At 39.5% G+C, this 24,126-nt stretch overlaps 2 protein-coding genes across 3 annotated transcripts in view; one reads left to right on the top strand and one right to left on the bottom strand.

Moving 5' to 3' along the window:
• Positions 1-23,859, top strand: part of LOC129765226 (uncharacterized) — a 46,762-nt gene extending 22,903 nt beyond the window's left edge. For both annotated transcript variants that reach the window (XM_055765299.1, XM_055765300.1), the window contains exon 6: positions 22,528-23,859. In XM_055765299.1, coding sequence (XP_055621274.1) covers positions 22,528-22,683 — 156 coding nt within the window. In that variant the 3' untranslated portion in view covers positions 22,684-23,859. The remainder of the gene's footprint in view (positions 1-22,527) is intronic.
• LOC129765229 (U-scoloptoxin(11)-Sm6a-like) lies at positions 4,437-5,707 on the bottom strand. The gene is made up of 3 exons (XM_055765302.1): positions 5,378-5,707; positions 4,926-5,322; positions 4,437-4,818 (listed from the first exon to the last, which is right to left on the bottom strand). The coding sequence occupies exons 1-3, from the start codon at positions 5,489-5,491 to the stop codon at positions 4,616-4,618; spliced, it is 714 nt and encodes a 237-aa protein (XP_055621277.1). The 5' UTR covers positions 5,492-5,707; the 3' UTR covers positions 4,437-4,615.
• Positions 23,860-24,126: the final 267 nt, after the last annotated feature.

Raw genomic sequence — 24,126 nt, 5'->3', positions numbered from 1 at the left:
TATGAAGCAGGCCCTCCGGAAGAACCCAAAAGTTGTCAAATCAGAGGCGGACTTCAAGAGAAAATGGATATCTGTTCAAAAAAAACTACAACCTGACGTTGTACAGAACCTTATGGACGGGGTAAAGAGGAAGGTGCGAGCATACGGGCTTGGGCTCGAAGTATGAATAAAAAGAAAATGCCAAAAGTTGTTTAATAGTTTTTATTTTACTGTCTAAAATTTTCAAAAGGATCGGTCTACTGGGCGAATTTCTACAGCGTTTTTTCCGTGATGCAATTTGATGTGACACACCCTTTACATAATCGTGTGTCTGCTGACGAACAATTATCTATTAGCTTGTTTCAAAAGTTCTTACCCTCGAAGGCCAATCGCATCCTAGGTGTGTGGTAGCATTCTGAATAGCATATTCATCGCCTTTCACACAGAAGAGATGCCTCATCATGGGCCGTTGCTATAATTAACATCAACTGTGTCGTTCATATGCTCACACGGAGCAACTGCATAACTATTACACCACATTTCGCATGCTCGCTGACATGACGTCGTTCTGCCACATATCCCATAATGCTATCTAACGTACACCTCATACGCAGGCTGACGAGACGGTACTCCGCCTAGTTTCCACCACACGGTCAATCCTCTGCACAGAGGTTGTTCCGCCACGTATTCCACGAGAAAGTATTCGCGGAGAGCGAACACTCAAACTGAACGGTTCATTTTTTGCATAAGGCTTACAAATTTCTTCACATTTCAGTACCTCTCACTCGAAGCTGTAAAGTGGCTACACGTGATACGTGGCGGAACAACGGTTGCGATACCATCGTTTTCACATTCCAGCAAGGAAGGTATGGTCCACCTACCGTGTGACACTCCCTTCTTCATACTCCAGTACCGCGATTATAGCGATCTTGCAACTTTTCGATACCATTTTTATTGTACTCTTTCGGTTTTTCCAAAATAGACCTCAGTTTCGGTAATCACTTCATCATCGGTCTTAAGTTTCTTGCCAGCGAGCATTCTCTTCAGGACTGCGAACAGAGAATAGTCGCTGGGGGCCAGATCTGGAGAATACGGTGTATGCGGAAGCAATTCGAAGCCCAATTCATGAAATTTTGCCATCGTTTTCATTGATTTGTGATTTTTTCCATTTTTTTTACAATAACAAAAGTTGCTTCACTCTCAATGCTGTAATTCATGAACCAATCGACCGATTGCTGTCAAATATTGACACGTATCCATTGAAAGATGGTGCTTTGTGATAGTCAAGTAGATTTTTGCAAGAGGGGCCATCTAGACATCAACCTTTTGAACTTTTCAGCCGAGCTTCTATATCATGGACAGACATACAGCTGTACTAGCGTTGAACGTGTACCATCGTAGCATGACAGACATGCTATAGTTGTACATTGCACCGCGTGTCAAACTGACAATCAGAATTTTGACCATTTTTCACCACATATTTCAATGAAAAAGGTTTTTATTTAGCGTCTAAACTATCAAACACAACATCCAGGTTTCCAATCTGAGTTATTAACTCAAGAACAAGTCAATGAGAAGAATGTTTACCAAGTGTTTTGATTCGGCTTGTTTATGCTACCCACCACTAACCGTCTATAGCGCTGCGCACTGTTCAACTGTAGCCATGTACAACAGTGAGACAGGTCGGTACAGATACAGCGATTGTACCGAGTAGCTTGCATGGTTCTAGCGCTGTACATCGCGTCAGACATAATAGGAGTACCGGTAAGTTTCTTCGTTTTTATTTCAAAAATTAATGCTCTATTTTGCAAAATGGTTACAAATTTAATATTCAAAGTATTGCCCATCGCTAGTCACAACTTTTTCCCATTTTTCTGGCAATTCACGGATCCCTTTGCGAAAATAATCGACCGGTTTGTTGGCTAACCACGAATCGATCCAATTTTTGACTTCATAAAAAACAGAGAAGTGCTGGTTAACCAGACCATGTTGCATCGATCGAGAAAGGTAGTAATCGAACGGAGCAATGTTTGGAGAATACGGCGGGTGGGATAAGACCTCCCATTTCAGCGTTTCCAAGTCGTTTCCGAGCATTGTCGTGCTGCAAAATAACTTTATCGTGTCTGCTCGTATTGTGGCCGTTTTTCCTTCAGTGCACGACTCAAACGCATCAATTGCCGTCTGTAGAGGTCCCCCGTAAAGGTTTCATTCGGTCTCAGCAGCTCATAGTACACCACATCCAGCTGGTCCTACCAAATAGATAGCATAACCTTATGGCCGTGAATATTCCGCGCGGCCGTCGATGTTTTCCGTAGCTTTTTTCTTTATATTGAAGTAATGAAGTAACACTCCCCGCAAAAACACACTCGTTGGTACGAAATTCGACATATTCGAAGTGGCAAAAAACTATGTTGTTTACGCTTCAACTTTTTTGGCATATACTGAAAAAGACGCGCAATGACAGTAGCTTTACAACAAATGTCTGGAAATTTGATTCACTGGAATAATAATCAAGTTTCGTAATCTGTTGTAAAACCGAAGAAACTTATCTGTACACCTTATATAATAGTACATCGGCAAACATATCAGTAAAAAATACTCTAGATTTTCTATCCACTCGAATGAACCATGGCTTGGTGGTATTTAAGAATTAAGAACGACTCCGAAGACTCGGGCTCAGTCCCACGTATAGCACAAGGTTGGTACATCAAATCGAGGAGACAGTAAATCGCGACGTTACATGCAATTAGAAAACATTTGGCATCACAATACTTTTTTGAAAATCCCGATTTCATGTACTAGAATCATGAAAATCAATTTCCATACACCACTGACGATTAGAAAGCAGTCTTACACAAAAATTAGAATTTGTAGCGATGGAATGAAAAAAAATGGTTGACGTTGGGTAAAATGTTAGTCTTAATCTGTCCAAATATGTATGGTATGTAGGGTAAACAACAACATGATAAAAATCCATTTTTTTCACCGATTCGCTCGCTTTCATCACTATGTTATACATACGCTAAACCTATAAACATGGTATATTTGTTCGAAAACATTTGAGAATCATTGAAAAACTATTGTTATGTCTAAATGTACACAATACTGAAGTCACTTCGAACATATGGCAATCCGTTTGAAAAAGGTCAGAGTTGACCATATTTTTAGCAAAATATTTATTGTTTTTGTATAATCAATGGACCTACTGTCCTGCGTTCTTTTAGAATCGAGTTCCGCAAGTTCGGGAGCCATGACTGAAATATGTTTCGAGTCTATAAAAAAGAAGATCTCTAAACTTCATCATTTGGATGTCAAGTTTAATAATTTTCCTATAACCAGAATAAATATTGGTGCTGCTCATGTATTCATCCAATCGCTTCTCAAGAGTTTGATTTCTCATTTCTAAGTTGTGTTGTTGAAAATAAGCAAATATTATAACAAAAAATCCTATCTGTTTTGTTCTTTGATGTTTTGTTTACGAATAGGTTACATATGAAAATATAAGGACGGTACTCATCCTACATACGCTTCTCTCATTTATTTAAAACTAGCAAACTTCGTCCCGCCCAAAATTTATTTTTCGTTATCACATTCACGTTTTCTTACTAGCCGTTCATGGGTCCAACCGCAGAACTGTTCATTGATTAATCTTCTAATCTACCATTTAAAATCACCTTTTACAATAAAATTCCTAGTACTTCTACCAAAAATCGTCATTTTAATATCAAATTATTTTCAGACACAATTCTCGTTCGCAGTTTTCAGTTCTCGATTTTTCAACCACTTGCAAATAACATATTTCTCCGTTATATGTTATAAATGTTTTATACAGAAAGTATGATAGAATAGAGACAGCCCTAAATCGAACAATTGCATTCTCGAGTTTTGCTCTTATCAACTCGGCGATCCATTTTTATGTATACAGATAGAAGACGAGATAGGAGGACGTTTTAACACAAGAAAAATCATTTCCACCTACGAACGAAGATCAAATTCGTAAGCGCAAACATCAAATGGACTAACAACGCTTGTCAATATGTAATTGTAGAACATATGCGAATTGAATTTTTCAAACTTTCCCATTTTCCTTCGGAGTTTTTCGAAAATTTGCAATTATCATGTTTGGTTGGAATATGTGTATTATTTTTATTGGACATTCTCTCCATTCCAGAGGAGGGAGGGATGTCATACCATCAAAGAAACATATTTCTCGTACCTAAAAACCCACACATCCCAAATTCGGCTCCGTTTGCTTGATTAGTCCTCGAGTTATGCAGAAATTTGTGTTTCATTTGTATGGCAGCCTTCCCCTGAGAGGGGTGAGAGGAGTGTCGAACCACCATAAAAACATTTATTGCTCCCTAAAACCTCCATATGCAAATTTTGGTTCCATTTGCTCTAGTGGTTCTCGAGTTATGCAAACCAACATTCCCCCCCCCCCACCTCTCTGAAACCAGCACATGCAAAATTTTAGTTCCGTTTGCTTGATTGATTCCCGAGTAATGCAGCCCCCATAAAAATCAACAACAAAAATGTCACATGGGCAACATCGACCATATGAAAAGAATACAAATATAATATAATAAGAATTTTTATTATAACACCATTTATTGAATACAGCATCGTTAAAAAAAGATCACCACCAATCATAATCATATATCGGCAAACATCGTGCTAAATATGCAGGCCCTCGATAGAACAACTCACTCACTTCGGTATGATACTCGTCCAGATCGAATTTACACTGGTGCGACACCGGACAAGTGCATCGATGAAATATGAATCCATAATCCTGCCTGGCATATCCGCAAAATTCGTAGGATTTACATCGTTCGAAGGCTGAAATATCAAAAATAAACATAAAAAATCCAAAAAAGTGACCCATGTGGATTTGAGTATAGTGAAGTGCAATTGCATCAACAAAATATAAGCGCTGCATTCATTACCAGCACAGCGATAGTTGTCCACCACCGTTAACTGATGACGTTCGTCGTTGAAATTTTCGCCCGTTTGATTCACGAAAATCCATTGCTGCTTCTGAGCGTCGCACTGACAATGCACTTCAATAGACACATTTTTGGCGCCGTACTTTTGATAGAGGGTCTTCTTCTGCAACGCTATATCATTCGGTTTGCATTTAGCCAAACCACTCGGTGCCGAGCAGAATTTCATCTGGGTGCGGCTGTTCACATTCATTATGTGGCCATGCTTACTGTATGTTACTGGACAGCTTGGCGTTTTCAGCGGACAGCGACAGATTTTCTCTACGGCACTTGGCATCCAGTAGCGATGATGAACGATGTTGCATACTTCATGCTCACGGCATATTCCCGTCAAGGTGTCCTAGAAAACAATGACTACAATATGTACAAAGGTGACTTATCTTAACAGGGATTACGTAATCTTCGAAGTGGTATCTGTAGGCTTGAACCGTGACAGATGTGACTAAAATATGTAACGTTATCCACACAAAATTCTCCTTCAATAGAGCCATTACATTGCGAATCCACATTCGCCAACAAATCACAGTCGCTTCAAATGAACTAAACGCCAGATTAAGACTGAAATGAGCCAGTGCAAATCACGGTAAAAATCCACCCGAACCCGAAGTGTGTTTGTGTACGAAATCCATCAATTAGAACATCTCCAAGCGCACAAAAGTGAGAGCTTATGCTACGCCGCGAACACGCCGCTGCAAATCAGCATGCTATTGACCACGCGACTCAAGAGGATTTCTCCCGACCACGATTTTCTTGGCCATGCAACAAGTGCTAGAACGTTTGACATGGAAAATAAATTTCCCGCGAACGCTTAATTTTTTTTATTACCGTTCCCAGCTGTGTTTTTGGATGCCACAGTGCTGTCCAAATGGAAGATACACTTCGAGTTAGTCGCAACATCAAATTTGTATGCCTCGTTTAAGCGTGTGGTAAAACAGCTTCTTAGAAAATGTGACGGTGAATAGTTCCACTCTTCTGCTACGCACTGTATCAGAGTGAGAAGTAGAGCCACTTGAACCACTCGAACCGGCCGTGGACGGTGGAAAAGACGACGAACAACATCCGGGAAACATCATTTGTTTTCACGCTGAAGATTGGAGCAAGATAAATGGTCCGTTGATGTGGACGAGGAGAAGAAACGGTTTGAGTTTTGGCATCTAATGATGGACAGTTTGAAGACGTAAATAAACAATTTATCAAGCGATAATTAATTGGTAGAAAATGAAATATGATACACTGTAGAAATCCTAGGTAGCAGCAGTTTCAAGATCGAAACCTGTTATAAAAAATGTTATGAAAAAAAATTGTTCTCTTTCGAACTTGTCAAGTGGTCCTGAAAAAAACCTTTTTGATGTTATGTGGACATGATGATTTGATTCGTGAACCCATGTGCTGATTTGTAAAGAAACAATTGGTTTTAATTAATCCATAGCAAGATCTATGTAAAATGATGGAGTCAATCATGCAGTGCAGAGGGGATTGTGGTGAGTGCCCCTTTATGTATGTGTGTATTTGTGGCAGCTGTTTCAATTCCCAACCTTCATCCCCGGATGCGAAACCCTTTTTCGCTGCTGAAGCTTTCGTTGGCCGCCTTCTTATTGGTTTCGACCTTAGGGGTAATCTTTAACCCTTCTATACTCGCGTGCAAAATCGTATGCGTAATCGTGCGTATACTCGCGTACGGTTTCACAGACCGAATGTTGAACTTTTCTGTAATGTTGCTATTGTCTTTTTTCAGGCTTTATTGGTATTTTTTTGAAGAATAGGGTATAATTGATTAAAAACAACTCCAGAAAATGGATTCCTCGAGTCGAGAAAGACGCACCACGCTAGATATGGGGTACAGACTAGGGAGCGTTGCTGATTAATGGTCAGCTGCATCCCAATAGGAAGTTGCCCGTGTCGGGCACACGCATAGAGCATCGAAGACTGCAACATACCAATTATGAGAACACTTGTAATACTAACCTCGAGCCAACCGCGAGTAATCGGTTACATATTACTAACATAGTTGTAAGACAAAAATTGTCAAAATATTGGACTCCCGGCCCCGTCAGGCTAACGCCACATGTGCCTTAATAAAAAATATATTTTGGGAAAAAAAAAACTCCAGAAAATATGTTTTCTTCGTCTTTATTCAGTTCTAATAGTCATCTAATTCAGCTTTCTCAAAACAGAGTAATTTTTGATACTCCAACACAAATAACAAAATTCGCTGACTATCCCTGCCATGATAAACGCTAGCGTTGCGCTGCTTTTCTTCAATGTTTTTCAATAACTGCTATAGCAAAACTGTACCAAAACGCGAAAGACTTTCTCGAAATTATTGGGCACAATATGATATAATATAAAAACATTTCGTATCAGCGACACAAATTTTTATTTACTGTTGAAAAATACTGCTTGAATCGTTTCGCTTTCAACTGTATTTTTGTGAGGTAGATTTGCATATCTTACTAAAAAATTAACCCTCAACATAAAAATATGAAATTAAAAAATTATTTGATAAATAATCGAAAAATCCAAATTAAGAACCATCGTATCCTGAAATATTGCGTTGTATTATGAAAACGACAATATATTTTTTCTCTTATTTTTGTTATTTCATGGGGCTTTCGTTTGTTTCCATTCGTTAATTTGAGGACGATTTACCTTGCAGCAGCATTCGTCTGTCACTCGTTCCTTCCTCTTATACACCGATCACCATACACAGTTCGTTCTGAACTGTACACACAGTTCAGCCAGCTGTCAGTTCGTTCTGAACTGCATACACAGTTCACTGACACCGTACAGTTCGTTCTGAACTGAACTGTATACACAGTTCAGCCAGCGGTCTTCGTACACAGTCTTTCTGAATTGGGTAAGCAGTTCATGTGAACTGTTGCCCAGTAAAAAAGAACGACCGTTCGTTCACTCTTTTTGGTGAACTAGTTCTTTCGAACAGTTCATAAACGGTTTGCTCATCTCTAACTGTCAGTCACCGGTGACTTACGCAGCAGTCAACGTGTTAATTAAAAATAAGCAACTGAATATAATTCATGAAAGTGTAAAAAGCTAGAAAATAACCTAAAACAATTTAAACGATTGTGGTTTAAATAATATGAGAATCAGAACATACCATAACTGCACGCTTGATACAAACTTATTTCTTACATTTCATGCAGTTGTAGCGTGTTTTTCGGGTCTTTTTTCGAAAAGAAACATGTATAACGACCTTCTAGATAGTTACCAGATGATAAAGGTTCTGGAATTTCAAGTTTTCATATTTCTAATATTCTTTGTCTCTGTGTTCTTGGTAAACTAAGAATTAATGCCTGTTTTTATAAGGTACGAAAAGATGATACAAATTTCCTGCAACTTGTTTTCTTGTCGATATTGCTCAGCCCATATATTAGGCTGTCAAAAAAGTCCTGCGGTATTTCCGCGAGGTGTCGTTGTAAGCGCGTAGTTCTAGTTGTATTCATTGTATCGAGTCATACTATAGCTTGTTGGAAAGGTATTTTTGCGCGCTATAATATAGTCCTTGACAGTGTTTTGTTTGGTTAAGTCGTTCGTGAGTTATCGTGTCGCAAATATGGAGCAAAATAAAGAGAAAATCCGACATATTTTACAGTACTACTATGACAAAGGCAAAAATGCATCTCAAGCTGCCAATAAAATTTGTGCAGTTTATGGACCCGATACAGTTTCCATTTCCACCGCACAACGATGGTTTCAACGTTTTCGTTCTGGTGTAGAGGTCGTCGAAGATGCGCCACGCTCCGGAAGGCCTGTCGTCGAAAATTGCGACAAAATCGCTGAATTAGCCGAGAAAGACCGGCATAGTAGCAGCCGTAGCATCGGCCAAGAGCTGGGGATAAGTCATCAAACCGTTATTAATCATTTGAAGAAGCTTGGATTCACAAAGAAGCTCGATGTATGGGTGCCACACACGTTGACGCAAAAAAATATCTTTGACTGTATCGACGCATGTGAATCGCTGCTGAATCGCAACAAAATCGACCCGTTTCTGAAGCGGATGGTGACTGGCGATGAAAATTGGGTCACTTACGACAACGTGAAGCGCAAACGGTCGCGGTCGAAGCCCGCTGAAGCGGCTCAGACGGTGGCCAAGCCCTCATTAACGGCCAGGAAGGTTCTGCTGTGTGTTTGGTGGGATTGTCAAGGAATAATCTATTATGAGCTGCTTCCCTATGGCCAAACGCTCAATTCGGACCTGTACTGCCAACAACTGGATCGCTTGAAGGTAGCACTCATGAAGAAGAGGCCATCTCTGATAAACAGAGGCCGCATTGTCTTCCATCAGGACAACGCCAGGCCACACACTTCTTTGGTGACGCGCCAGAAGCTCCGGGAGCTCGGATGGGAGGTTCTTTTGCATCCGCCGTATAGTCCGGACCTTGCACCAAGTGACTACCACCTGTTTTTGTCCATGGCGAACGAGCTAGGTAGTCAGAAGTTAGCCACAAAAGAGGCCTGTGAAAATTGGCTATCCGAGTTTCTTGCCAATAAGGAAGCGAGCTTCTATAACAGGGGTATTATGAAGTTGGCATCTCGTTGGGAACAAGTCATCGAACAAAACGGCGCATATTTGACTTAAAACAAATGATTGTAACTAATTTTATGAACAAATGAAAATTCAAAAAAAAATACCGCAGGACTTTTTTGACAGCCTAATATATTAAAAAAAATATCCCCTAAACTGTAATTGTAAAAAAAAATGGGTGGGTTATATCTTAGACATAACCGCAAAGTTGACGTGGGACTATCTTAGTTTAGTTAGTTAGGGACTATCTTAGTTAGTTAGTTAGTTTAGTAATCATTTATTTGTATTGAATAAATTTTTGATTGAACAAAATAATTCCCGAATTGAATTTAATTCAATATATTTGCTTTGTGAGTAAAAATATTGAACAAATGTCTTGTAAGGTCAATTCATACATTGTGACAGATTATGTTCTTCATTACGAGTACATCAAATTACTGTCCTTTTACGTTTTGTATGATGCTTAGGACTTATAAAATATGTCAACGGAAGAGTTATCAACCGATTATTGTATTTTACATTTCCCTCTGAAGTTTGTATCTCTCGTGTGTACGCACTTCTCGATTACTAAATTTACTTGATTTGATGAACTTCAGGCACTCATTTTCTATTTTGACATGTACTTCGAGCGCATATTGTTTAATCAATAGGCGTTCTCGCAGCAAATGGTTATCAACATTTTGCCTAATCTTCCAATGATATGCGTAGAAATTCAGATAGCAGAAGACATGCAGGCATATCCTTCAATGCAATCTTGAATAGCTGAGCCAAAACGTTGTGTAATCCGTGTTAGGAAAACACTTTCCGGAAAGCAAAAAAAAAACATGCGGGTGCAAATATATCATATTCATATACTATATTCCAGTCTGCACAAAGGCAAGCGAGTACAAAAGTATTCGCAATATGTATTTATTTGCAAGACACCTTGGTTTTGAAGTCTGTGTTAGGGAAACAACTTTCAGTCGGAACAAAAATGCCCCCGACTTACATGAATTTGCAATACCAATTTTCCCACGCTCCATGGATTTGAAGTCTGTGCTAGGGAAACACATCTCAGTCGGAACAAAAATACCTCCAACTTGCATGTGTTTGCAGTGCCGATTTCCCCCAGGCACCATGCTTTTGAAATCTCTGTTAGGGAACACATTTCGGTGGGAACAAAAACTCCCCCCACTTTCAGGGATTTGCAATGCCGATTTCTCCAATGCTGCTTGGTTTTGAAGTCTGTGTTAGGGAACACATCTCGGTGAGAACAAAAATCCCCTTACTTTCATGTATTTGCAATGCCTATTACCTCAAGGCTGCGTGGTTATGAAGTCTGTGTTGGGGAAACCGTAAATCGGACCAATCAAAACGAGGCAGTTAGGGCGTTTAGATAACGCTTAACATTTCACAGTTATTCAATTGTTTATCTAATGAAAAATAACATTTTATTAATTGCGATAGATGCGTAGAAATATTCCCTATCAATTGATGCAAACATCTTTCCGATCCAGTAAATAATGTTAGAGAAATAAGCATTCGAAATCTTTCATTTTTTCCTGCATGTTCTGTGTTTAGGTTTCCATTTTAGCCCCCCCCACCGCCCCATATATTCCGGTTAAACGTAGTCCCACGTCAAAACCATAAGTCATCGATTAGTTTATAGTTTACAGTTTACAATTCTTCCACAAATGTGTATATGTATGTATGACCCTTGTATTTAGCTATTTTTAGAAAGTAAAACACTCGTATTTTTCTCTTGCACGTATGCAGTGTTTGGATTTCGATCAAAATCGAATGATACACAATGTGTCATGCAAGTAAACTCTCACGAACATATAACCAAATGAGAGGATCATTCAGATACTTGTATGAATGTCAGTAATCACTTGTGTAATATTTAGTGATTAAACTAAGAGAGGAACGAAGACTGTTGATTGCATATCCGATCTGTATCAAACATCGCATACCATTTTCGAAGCCTGCATACAAGTTTGAACCACATATATCGTCCCATTTTATTATAGCGAAACCCACTGAACAGAAAAGTGCAAAGCAATAAATGATACAAGAAAAATTACGTCATCATTTAGTCACCATTTGCGGGGAGCAGCGAATGGAAAAAGAGATAAAACGCGAGAGTTTTTGCTTCTCACTGGAGCGGTGTTGCTAGTAAAACTATGCGGTCTATATGAATATACATATTTCAAGGGATAGCGGCGTTCAAAATGGAAAATATAATCTGACTACCCTCCCTTAGCCTCTATCGAGCTAAATAATCATATAGTTTGCACTCTCTGAGACTTAAAAATCAGGGTCTGCTACATTAGCTGAATATGAATCTTTCGCTTTGCGTGGTCCGTACGATCCTGCTGTTTCATGATGCATGGAGAGCTCGACATGCATATGTTAGAGGCAAAGAAGAAAATAAGCTTTCTGACCAAAAGCGTATATGATAGCTTTGCTTGCATGCTGGTGTGCAATAAAGTGTGAGCCGATGCAGAGTTGTCTCGTTCTCTTTTGTGTCGTGATTTGCAACACATAACAACAAAAGAATACCGCTGGGGGAAATGTTTTCTGAAAGATCATATTTGAACGAACGAACGCGATTTTTTCAATGAGTGGATCATTTGGCAAACACTGCACGTATGAAAATAACAACGAATAATATATGATTCCGTTCAATTCAGTGACAAAAGGGACTAACATCAAATAAGAATAGTCCGGTAATGATCTTTTGCATTATATTCAATAAATATTTCACGCTACTAACATTAATTTATACATTTCATTGAACAATTTTAGCATTAGCATTAGCATTGAGCAAGTTGCATAATATCGTAGGTGGTACGAATTCAAAACTGTTATGTTAAAAAACAAGTCTCCACCCGTTGCTGATGATTAGTAATATCTCTTAGGTAAAAGTATGTTTCCTCCAACAGTTAAGAACTGTCCTGGCCACCTCCTTGCTAAGGAAAGGGAAGGAATGTTAGTTCGACATTTACTTAAGAGAGATGCAGAGAACTCTACGACCTCTCATAAATATCTCGGGAAGTTAGGAATATGTTAGTAGGGAAGGTAAGCCATAGGATACACTCAGCCTATTACTATTACTATTACTACTACTTAATGCAAGTGATATCTGCTGAAAGAATTGGTCAATGAAATTCTATGATATTACATTGTAGAATGATATAGATGCATTCCGGCCTTCCGATTGTTGTCACGTTGAATCTGCGGGAGTGAGTGTGTTTCAATTATCAATGCGAGACTAAATATGAAGTGTCACAAGTCCTCTTCGGTCTTCTGATCGTTGCCACGTTAATTGTTGCGTTAACCACATCTAGAAATTGGAACATGAATTGAGAACCAAAAGACACTCAGAAACAGAAATACGCGTCCAGCCATTTTCATGAATCTCGAACGAAATTGGAAACATTCAACACGAAACATACTTCACACGACGAAATATGCTATAATAAAATAAAATATTGTTCAAATAAATAATAAATAAATTTAATATGTATGTAATGAATTAAAAATATGACAATGAATGTATATTGTTCTGCAGTAAGTTACATTTTAGTCAACATGCCGAGCCACCACTCAGTGTCGCATTGGAGGCGATTTTGACCTTTAATTGGACAATCGCGATGACAATGGTACAGTATCGACATCTGTTGGCGACTTACAATGTGGGAGCATAATATGGGCCCCGAACTCGATGTTTACAAAAATGTCCAATCAGATGTCAAAATGTCCAATTAAACGATTCGCCTTGCAGGTCTGTCCAATTAGCTTGATGTCAAATTGGTTGCAGCTAACTGTATAACAATAACATAACAAATAACCATATATCGAACAGAACTCTCCAGAGAATGAATTAAAAATATATGTAAATATTTTGATATTTTCAGTGGCTCTGCAATACGAATTTGAAAAAAAAATAATGTTGCTGTTTTGATATAAAGGATTTCTTTTTTTAATTCACATTTTATTTTTATTGAATAATAGAAAAACCTGCAGGAGTGAGAATGCTTTAGTTTCTAACATGAAAATAATGTTGAACATGAATATAAACATTACATTTTAAACATACATATGGAATATAAAATCGGAACCATATAATCCATCTGCCTCTGGAATGTGAATTGATATTAAAACTATAAAGTTGATAATATGATGTTGCTGAAGTATGCAAAAATCGACACGAACAAAATCAAAATTATCACTCCTATTCAGATCCAAGCTTAAATAAAACTTTTACTACATAATTGAATATATGTGAAATTAAATCCAAAATATATTTCTAACAAAATGAAAATGAACATGACAATAAATTTTTGAGATTTTTCGAAAATGTCCCCGAAAAACGGATGTATTTCGTTACCCGAATACGAAGGCTGTTTTGGGTAACCTGAAAAGTCTACCGAAACGTTTCCTCTATTTTCGTAATGTGTTTATCAAAATTAGTCTCTAAAATAGTCAAAAAACTTATACATTTCATTGAACAATATTCTAAAATAGAAAAAAGGTCGCGAGGCAAGGCGCAAATTGAGAAGCGTATAGCGCTCGTAAACGAACACGAGACTACCAACACGACTCATACGTGCCACAAACGTAGCGTGGTGGAGCGCATATTCAGTCACAGTTTGGTGTAAATAACGTGCCACTCGCATACAATGTCTGATTCACACAGATTTGCGCGATATATTTATTTACTAACACAATCACCCGACCGGTACGACCACACAGTGCCAAACTCACCGCACTATATGATTGTTCACCAACACAACCACCACAACCGGTACGACCAGCACGAGAAACTGTGGTTCAGCCACAGCATCACGCGAGTCGTGTCTCACGAGCGCTCCACAATCTCGCGTCATCTGGCCAATTTGCGCCGTTCTATCTGTTTTCATTAGCCACAAAAACAGGCGCTATATCGCGGCAAGTTACTCGCGCTATACGCGTCTCAATTTGCGCCTGGTCTAATCCTCTTCCTCGCTTCTCTCCACACGCACGCTCTTCTTTCGCTCTCCTCTCCACAGATCCGCTCCTCCACCTCGCTTCTTCTTGCCGACACACCTTTCGTCCCCTTCCTTCTTCCTATCTTTCACTTTTTTTTCACTCTACTGCTCTATAACGCGCTATTTCTTTTTCCGTTTTATTTCTTTGTGAGAGGCACTGATCGAAATCTTCTCACTGCGAGCAATCACCTCCGCGTCTTCCCCCACTGCTCATTTCACTTATTCTCTCACCGGAAGTTGCCGGGCCATTTACACTTGAGATCTTCCGCTATCTTATTTTGCCTTCTTCGCACACCACGTGTTCGACCAACTTATTCTTTTCACGGAATTGAAATTTCGACTATTCGCGCTCTCCAATTTCGCCAATTGGAAGAGCGACACTGCATCCACTAACTAGTGCCACGTTCCGCACTAACAGCCTCTGGCTAAACAATTTTCGTGCATGCGGTACACCCGCAGTTGCACACACCATGCAGTTGCGCTGAAATCTGCATAGCACTAAAAACCACACGGAGATTTCTCCACCACACCACTGCTACTCTTGCTGGTTCCTAGTGTTGGTGCGAGCGATCGGTTTTGTTCTCGCTTTGCTACCATACAGATGAAGCATAAATTTCTGGATAACTCAAGAACTAATCAAGCAAATGGAACTAATTTCGGTATAAGGATGTTGTAGGGGGCAATACAGGTTTCTATGGTGGTTTGACACTCCTCTCCCCTCCCTAAGGGGGGCTGCATTACTCGAGAATCAATCACGCAAACGGAACCAAATTTGGGATGTGAGGGTTTTTGGGTAAGAGAAATGTTTCTATGATGGTATGACACCCCTCTGCCCTCTGGAATGGAGCGGGGATTTCAAAAAATTAATGTAACGGAGAAACATGTTATTTGCAAGTAGTTGGAAAATCTTGAACGAGAATTGTGTCTGAAAATAATCCCCTAATCATAATATTATAATAACGAGTTTCGAAGAAGTACTAGGAATTTTATAGTAAAAGGTAAATTTGAAGGGTAGATTAGAAGATCAATCAATGAACAGTTCTGCGATTGGACCCATGAAGGTGCGCTTAGTAAGAAAACGTTAATGTGATAACGAAAAATTAATTTTGGGCGGGACGAAGTTTCCCGGGTCAGCTAGTAGAATATATGATACGAAAACATATGTTAAGGACGTGAAACAATAGTCCTCAGAAACTTTATCTCATTTGGAATCTTGAGATCCAGAGTGGCTCGACATCCCTGTTGCTCGCACTTGATCGAAGAATAAGGGCCCCCGCACACTGCAGTCGTTTTTTCAGTCGATAGTTTGGTCGGATTGGTTTGCTAGTGCGCACACTAGCCAACTGTCGGTCGAATATTCTCGAAAGACTGTATTCAATTTGTGTTTGACAACGGAGAAGAGAACGGCGAAGGAGAATCAAAAAGAGATTCAGAGAGCTTTGGGTGCATCCCACTCTCAGTGATTTGCATGGCGCGTATGTCGGATGCCAAAATTGAGAGCGAATTGAACTGTCGACCGATAAACAATCGTCGTGTGTGCGTAGGTCGATGCTAGCCAGTACTGATTAAACGGAAAGCCGATAGCTGGCCGACAGAATAGTTTAAACGCAATCGGGAAGCCTATCATACTTTTTTATCGGCCCAAACTGAATTGGTGTAGTGTGGGCATATGCATATAGCTCCATACTGATTAAGTCGTCCGTCCTATCTATCATCCGACAGAAGTCTGCAGTGTGCGGAGACTCCAAGACTAAGAAGCCAGTTCTCATGTCTTAGGTTTGTACTGTTAACTGTCTTACAGTTCGTAATAGAGATGGGCAAACCGTTCGCGAACGGTACAAAATAACTAGTTCGCCAAAAAGAGTGAATGAACGGTCGTTCTTTTTTAAAGAACGGTTTTTCGCTACACAAACTGATTGCAACGGTTTGCGAACGAACTGATCTAGAGTGAACTGTTTTGGAACGAACTGTTTGCGAACGAATGAGTGCAGCTGAACTGAATAGATGTGGAAAGCAGATTGCGCTAGACAGAATGAATAAATACAACGAGAACGCTTGTAAAAAACTAACAAAATCTAACGATATTGTCATTTACAAGCAAAATGCTTGTAATGCAGGGCTTATTTTGTTAATGTATACGCAATTTTGAGTTTAACATTAAATTAAATTTTCGTAGTTTTAAAGTCAAAGCTATATATTTCTCAATGTATTTTTTTAGTTGTAATTTTAATTTTTAATTCTTAAATCTTCTAGTGAGAAAGCATAATGGAAAAATTGTTTTACGTTGCGCGTTATATTTTGTTATTGTTCGCATGATTGATTGTTTTTTTGTCGCTATTATAGTGACTTTCAACACATTTGGATGGTTCGTCACTTTTTACTTCCCTTTTTGGAAGAATATCGGGAGTGAGAATTGAACTCGTGATCTTTGCGTGAGAGGTATGGATGTAACCACTACGTCAGATCGCCTCTACGTGGATTGATTGTTTGTGAAAATCGAAAAAAGTCGTTATTGGATTTTTTCTCTGATGGAACAATTATGAAACACGATCTTTCATGGAACCTATGTTTAGTCCTAACAGAAAATAGGAGGTTGTGTCAAAGACACGACCGCATTGTTGACGTAGAACTACGCGGTTATTTTATATATTTTATAATGCTGTGAAATTTTAGAAATAACTGTTTGGTAGAATGTCATTTCATCTTGCTACATGTTATTTAGTATTGCCTCAGTAGAATTATACCTTTAGGCATCGTTCTTACAACGTAAACCAAGCGCCAAAGAAGCGTTCGCCATAGCATGCATACACAGTCATACATTGGTGGCTTGAAGCTACTAAGACTATAAACACTTCGTACCATTTTGCATTATTCTCAAAAGAAACGCTTTTGTTAATATTACTGGCCTCGAAAAAAGTTGCATTACTTTTTCATGCTCAAGATAAGCGCAGCTATCATCCTCAGTGGAGAAAGTTTTGCTATTGGCAAGCGAAACCAAATCACATACAAAATTGCAGAACAAAATTTACTTTCTTACTTTCTAACTAAACGAAATAAACTGTTTCTGTTAACAACCTCAACAACCTCGAAAATAATAGCATTGCTTCATTATGATCAAGATTAGCGCAAATGCAATCCTAGATGGAGGCTGTTGGAGTTGAAGCACACTGGCACGCGAACTCAAATAACTTTTAACATTCCAGTACGACATTCAAGATGTTTGGTATTCCCCAAATATTTTTTCGTGACAGGGCCAATGCACACGGGAGCAGATACAAAAAGGGGTTTCAGCGTAGCGAAGATGCACTATGAAGCACGCACGTACGCACACGTATATCCATATATCGATGGCTTGAAACAACTGAATATACACACACTTATCTACGTTTTGCGCCCTTCTCAACAGAAGCCCTTCCTGTTAATATTACCGGTCTAGATTAGCTTAGCTCTCATCCTTTGTGGAGAGAGCTTGCGAAACCAAAATTCCAGAACATTTATTTTCTTGATGGGCCGACGATAGCCTAGCTTGATGATTCCCCACACAATTGTGTAGCTCTTAATAATGCAATGACGTCAGTTTGGTGCAATGATTGCAATGTCAGAGTCATCAGCGCATGAGTAATTTGGTCGCGTCCTCAGCTCAATCCGAAACGAAGACATGTGATGACGCAAAACAACGAAGAACAAGCGATGTTCATTGCCTTGAATACAGAATGTGACTGAAAGTTTACCTCAGCGAGATCCACTGTTTATACTCTAGGCAAATATTCCCCTTCATTCTTCTTCTTCATTTTCTTTGTTCGCGGGAACTTTAAATCTTATGATTTCCCCTTCGTTGCTCGTCGATAAGTTACCCGTTATTGACAGCTCTGTTCGGGAAAGCACAATGGAGAGAACAAATATATGGGTAAATGGAAACGCTTATAGTTTTCATGAATTTTAACCATTTACACACCAGAGGATCGTAATGTATAGCATGTCAAACAAATCTTAGGGAATTTCCGATTCATTTGGTATGTAAATCGCCAAAATCCGTTCATGGCAAAAATAGTTATTAACGTTAACTTTATTTCATAAAAACGTGACCTGTTTTCTGATTTGGCACCCTTAATGAAAGACGTAGTTCTACGTCAAAAGGAGAAACTCCTGCCGTTCTTCGTGAAAGGGTTCCCTGATGGACTTCGGGAAAAAATCATATTCTTCATAGCAAAAGGCTTGAAGTGTATCATCCGTTACTGCTCTGAGGGGTACAAGTTTATGGTTCCTTCTAGGAACCATTACAACGCCGTCAAAGAAATCCTAAAACAACAGGGCTGTGAATATTACAGCCACGACATCGAAGCTGACAAACCTTTCAAGATGGTGCTGCGTGGACTCCCTGACATGTATGTGGAGATCCTGTTGGAGGAGCTTAAGCAAAATGGTCTCAAGCCGGCCCAGATATATAAAATGAAGCGACATGACACATCCCGTACATATAGAGATCAACTATATTTGGTCCATCTAGAAAAATATTCAACATCACTGAAGTATTATAGGTTATATATACTTCAGGTTATATAGTGCATGAAATGCTACAAATTCGGGCATGGGGCAAAAAACTGCCATAAGGCTGAGCACTGTATCCAGTGTGGCAAAACCCATGAGAAAAATGCATGTGATCTAATCGAAACCGCTGATCCCGTCTGCGTAAACTGTGGAGCCGCACACAAAGCCACCAGCAAAGAATGTCCAAAACGTGCCGAATACGCCGAGATCCGGAAAAGAGCAGCTGTCAGTCATCAACGTGGTCGAAATCGCACCATGCGTCCAGCCTTTTCGGAATTCAACTTCCCTTCGCTCCCGTCACGGCCAGTGGTACCGCAGCTAACCTAGCTCCTCTTCCTCTGAATCATCGAGTCCGTAGCAATGGTGTTGCATCTTTGGTAACCAACCAAGCTGGCTCCAGCAGTACTGCATTTCAGCAGCAGGACTCTTCTCCTCCTCCAGGCTTCTGGGGAAACCAGCACGGTCCCACCCAACCAGTTAACGGAAGGTATGTCGCAGATCATCGTCCATCTAACAACGCTCGATACCGACATTCAAAAAATGATGGTGCAAATGATGCACTTCATGACAAACTTCAACGTTCTTAACTGGAATGGCCACTCTGTGGGTAAAAAACAGCATGAAGTCATCGATTTTCTGCGACAACATGATATTCACATTGCTTTTTGACTGAGACTCACCTCAAGCCGGAGAAATCCTTTAACCTGCCCGATCACACATTCATCAGACTCGACCGAGTGCAACAAGGTGGTGGCGTCGCCATTGCCGTCAAGCGAGGTCTGGTGTATAGGATGCTGAAACTTGGGGCCGAAAGCGTACACCTTCTTGGCGAGCACCTTCAACCGTTGCCTAGACCTCGGTTACTTCCCCACCGCTTGGAAACAATCCAAGGTAGTACCAAGACTGAAGCCGGGTAAGGATCCCACCAACCCGTCAAGCTATCGTCCGATTAGCTTGCTCTCGTCGCTCAGCAAGCTCTTTGATAAACTGATATACACTAGGCTCCTACAACACACCGAATCGAACAACATCATCCTTGAGATACAATTTGGCTTCTTGAATGTAATTTTCAATTCCAAGGGAACTGGCAGATTATTTTTCAGCAACGATAACATCTTTCCGGAATCTTCTCGTCGCTGGATGGCAACCAAACGAAAATAGTTCCGCGCGTGTATGTGTGTGTGTGGCGGCTGCTCCGATGTCTCAAGTGGAACCGTTTGTGGCATCACTCTCCTCCTGATGGATTCCCTTCTGGCCTAAGGTGCACAAACAGGCTTTTGGTGACACCGTTCATCAGCGCTTTTATGATAAACGAAGTTAGCTTCACCACAACAGCGACAAGATGCTCCAATCGCTGTTCAATTATAACTGAGTGGATTTCCGAGCAGCGCTCGCTTATATACCGATTGGTGATTTCAGTAGCCCGTTTTAAAAGCAATGTTAAGGCTATTGAAACAAGTTTTTGGATGAAAAAGTAACAAGTATATAACGCGTAGACAATTTATCTTTCGAATGAAGTGTTTATCATACCATTTCGTTCAGTTGTTTAGGAGCTATTAACGCTCAAAATCTCGGTCTCCGGCGTAACGCTTCCGTTTTCGAAACTTTGATTTTACACCCCGGTATAGAAATGAAACACGTAGTCCTACGTCAAAAAACTGTGGATATGGTAACCATGATGTGAGATGATATGTGGCGATGTCAGATTTTTCACGTAGGACTACGTCTTACGTTAAGGGTGCCAAATCAGTAAACAGGTCACGTTTTTATGAAATCAAGTTCACGTTAATAACTATTTTTGCTGCGAACGGATTTTAACGATTTGCATACCAATCGAATCGGAAATTTGATATGCTATGCTTTGATATGCTATACATTACAATTCCAATATGGTTTAAATTGATGAAAGTTGGAGGCATTCCCATTTCCCCATACATATGTTCTGTCCATTTGTGTGCTTTCCCGAACAGAGCTGTCAATCACGGGCAACTTATGCAGCTGCTAGAATAGAAACAACGAAGGGGGATAGCGAAAAAAGAATATTTGCGAAGTAAACTCCACCATTGCATAGTAAGTAAGCTATCGCTAGCTTTGTTGACGGTTTTGACCGAGAGTCGAAAAACAATTTTTCATAAACGGTCATTCTCGTGATGTTTCATCTTTATCGCTGCAACTGTGTGCATCTGTTAGACGCGTGTTTGATGCTTGTTGAATGGCGATGCACGGAAGATTACGATTAAGATTAAATACTTAGTAAAATGCGTGCATTTTACAAATTACGACATATGTATTATTACGATATATGTATATGTATGTATATGTATTGTTCTCGCAAAGGCAAGAAAGAATCGTTGCATTTCGAAATGATTCTACAAAACCACGCAAGTCATTTAACCTTTTCAGGGTTCTTGGAACTTTTTACTAAAGAGTTATTTATGAAGTTTCGACGTATTCGCAAATGATATCCGAAATAATAAACCAACAAATTGAAACGCTCCGGCGTTTTCGGCTTCTGTGCAGCGATTTTTGAGGATTTAGTTGACTTTTTTTTTTTTTTCGAGAAGGCGCACCCGAAATCATCTTTCTACTTGCTGATCGCCCTCTTCACAGTAGCAAATACGGATTTTTTACTGCAAAAACAAACCCAAATATTGGTTACTGTTTACTTCTCCCCGGTAGCAGCGATGACATTTTTCGGCTTCTTCTCGGTGGCTACCTTCTATGCCCTTCCCTTATTCCCGGGAACGATTGCCTTTTTCGATGCTGGCGCCTTCTTGGTCCCCCTCTTAGCGGTCCCATTCTTCTGTCTGGTGGACTCCGTTTTAGCCTTAGGTGGAAGCTTGAACTAACACGACGCACCAGTGCTGTTCGTTTGCACAAACAGGCTCTTGTTGGTGACACCATTCATCGACGCTTTCTTGATAACCGAAGTTAGCTTTGCATCAATTTTGAGCAACGATAACATGCTCCGACCGCTGTACAATTATAACTGAGTGGGTTTCCAAGTTGGTACCTGCTTATATATAGATTTTTGTGATTTCAATAGCTTTCGCTCATAGCAATTTTTGCGCTATTGAAACAAGTTTTTGGATCAATAAGTAACAAGCATATAACGCGTAGACATTTTCTTCTTCGAATTAAGCAGTTGTAATACAATTCCGTTCAGTCGGCAAAGCATTATTAGAGCTCAAAATCTTTTTTCCCCAATGTAACGCTCTCGTTTTCGAAACTTTGAACTTACACCTTAGTATAGAAATGAAAGACATAGTCCTACGTCAAAACATCGCCATATATAAATCTCAATAATAACCTTATAGATTCACTTCTGTTGAAAAAAAAAATTACTCACTTTTTTTCAGCAATTCTACCAAAATTGATCCGGAAACCTTCCAATCACATGTTATAACAATATTCCTTCTCTCCCTTACTTTCTCCTTCACAGGCACACAAATCAATCAAATCTAATCTACGACAGGAATTGTTGGGCCGATTGTATGAACAACTAGTTTCCGAACAGAAGAAACTCTGCCAGCAATGGGTCACACCGGAGTGTCAGGAAAAGTTCAAACAATTCGTCTCCAGGGGTGGAGAGTGGTGATCCAATTATCCGTAAAACAACGGCGCTAAGCGTGTCTCGTGGTAAACTCCGATGGATACAAAGCAATTTGGGTGTAAATAAGTGAGAATATTTTTTTCTATTTTCTATATTTTTTTCTAATTTTACCCAATGCCACAATCCTTTGAATTAGTTAAAAACTTTTTGGGCGAAATTGAAAAAAACGATGAATTGGCAACATCGCTTTTGTAATATTTTTATTTTATTACACCATTGAATTAATACTTAGATGCAGCATCATCAGATGATTTGACATGTTATGACTTGAAAGTTTGATTCTTGACTATTCAAGAGTTAATTGTACTGCAATTGACGAAATTAGTTTTTTCTCATCTTGAATCCTAACGTACATCTTCGAATGACTCTGTGACTCTCAGCGTCGAAGAGCCTTGTTAGTAATATCATGTTTAGTGAAATGCAATTTTATTATACTTTCTTTTATAATAGTTTTATGTCTACACGGGGTTTGTAGCAATTAAAGGTAGCGAGAGGTTCTGAAAGTTGTGAATTGCTCTGTCAATATAACTTTAGGAAGTTTTTTGTTGGAAAAATATCACACAAGCAGAGATGTGGAGTCGGTTTTGAGGCCTTATTTGGATATGTTTGATAGAGATCATAGATTCTAGTTCCAAGACAAGTAGCTTTTTCATACTTCCCGAAATTATCCGCCATTGACCTTCATCGTCCAGCTTCAGTCACTACAAATACACTGACTGTCGATCACCGCCGTGATACGGAAATGGTGTATAATCTTATCAAAACTACTACTTTTACTACGCTGAAACATTCTACTGTTTCCCAACTGTGTTAATTTGAAATCATCTTCTGTCGGTAGAATCCAAATGCCCAAAATATTTATCACAGTTATGGCATGAGAAACTCCAATGCATCAGCTCACTCTGATCGCTCCGTCAACATTTTCACGACTTGCAACCATGTTCAAAAATACTATCACATCGTAAAAAAAGATTCCTCTCCTACCCTGTCGTTGTCGACAATTTTAGAGTTCAAGAAGCAAAAAAACTGTTGGATTCTGATAGTTGGAATAGATTAGATACACAAGATTTTTTGTTACTTTAAGACATATATTTTTTATTTCATTTCTATTAATACTATAAAAAGATTATAATAAAGATTATTGTCAAACCTCGATTTAGATCTTAGCCTCTATAACAATTTCTGTTTACGAGAAAATGTTGAGAAAACCTTCAGCGCAATCTTGAGAAAATCTTCGTGGTCTGCTACTGAAAACTTCTGAAAAAAACGTGTATTATTTATTTGTTACAGTGATACACAGTATTTCCCGGTTCATGGCTGCAGTTCTCCAACGTCGAGTGGCGCCATTCTGGCCAAGCCCTGCTCCACCTGACCCAAACACCCTCGTTCGCTGGACAACTCTGCTCTATGACTTCACCGGATTCGATC

This window comes from Toxorhynchites rutilus, chromosome 2, assembly GCF_029784135.1.
Source record: "Toxorhynchites rutilus septentrionalis strain SRP chromosome 2, ASM2978413v1, whole genome shotgun sequence".
Lineage (NCBI taxonomy): Eukaryota > Metazoa > Arthropoda > Insecta > Diptera > Culicidae > Toxorhynchites > Toxorhynchites rutilus.
Note: the sequence above shows the minus strand (reverse complement) of the source record. Positions and strands in the feature narration are given on the sequence as shown.

Excerpts from the sequence above, each read along its gene's own strand:
- LOC129765229 (XM_055765302.1), bottom strand. The coding sequence starts at position 5,491 with ATGTGGATTCGCAATGTAATGGCTCTATTGAAGGAGAATTTTGTGTGG. Across the intron at positions 5,323-5,377 it reads GATACCACTTCGAAGATTAC|GACACCTTGACGGGAATATG; the intron begins GTAATCCCTGTT and ends ATTGTTTTCTAG. Across the intron at positions 4,819-4,925 it reads GGACAACTATCGCTGTGCTG|CCTTCGAACGATGTAAATCC; the intron begins GTAATGAATGCA and ends TTGATATTTCAG.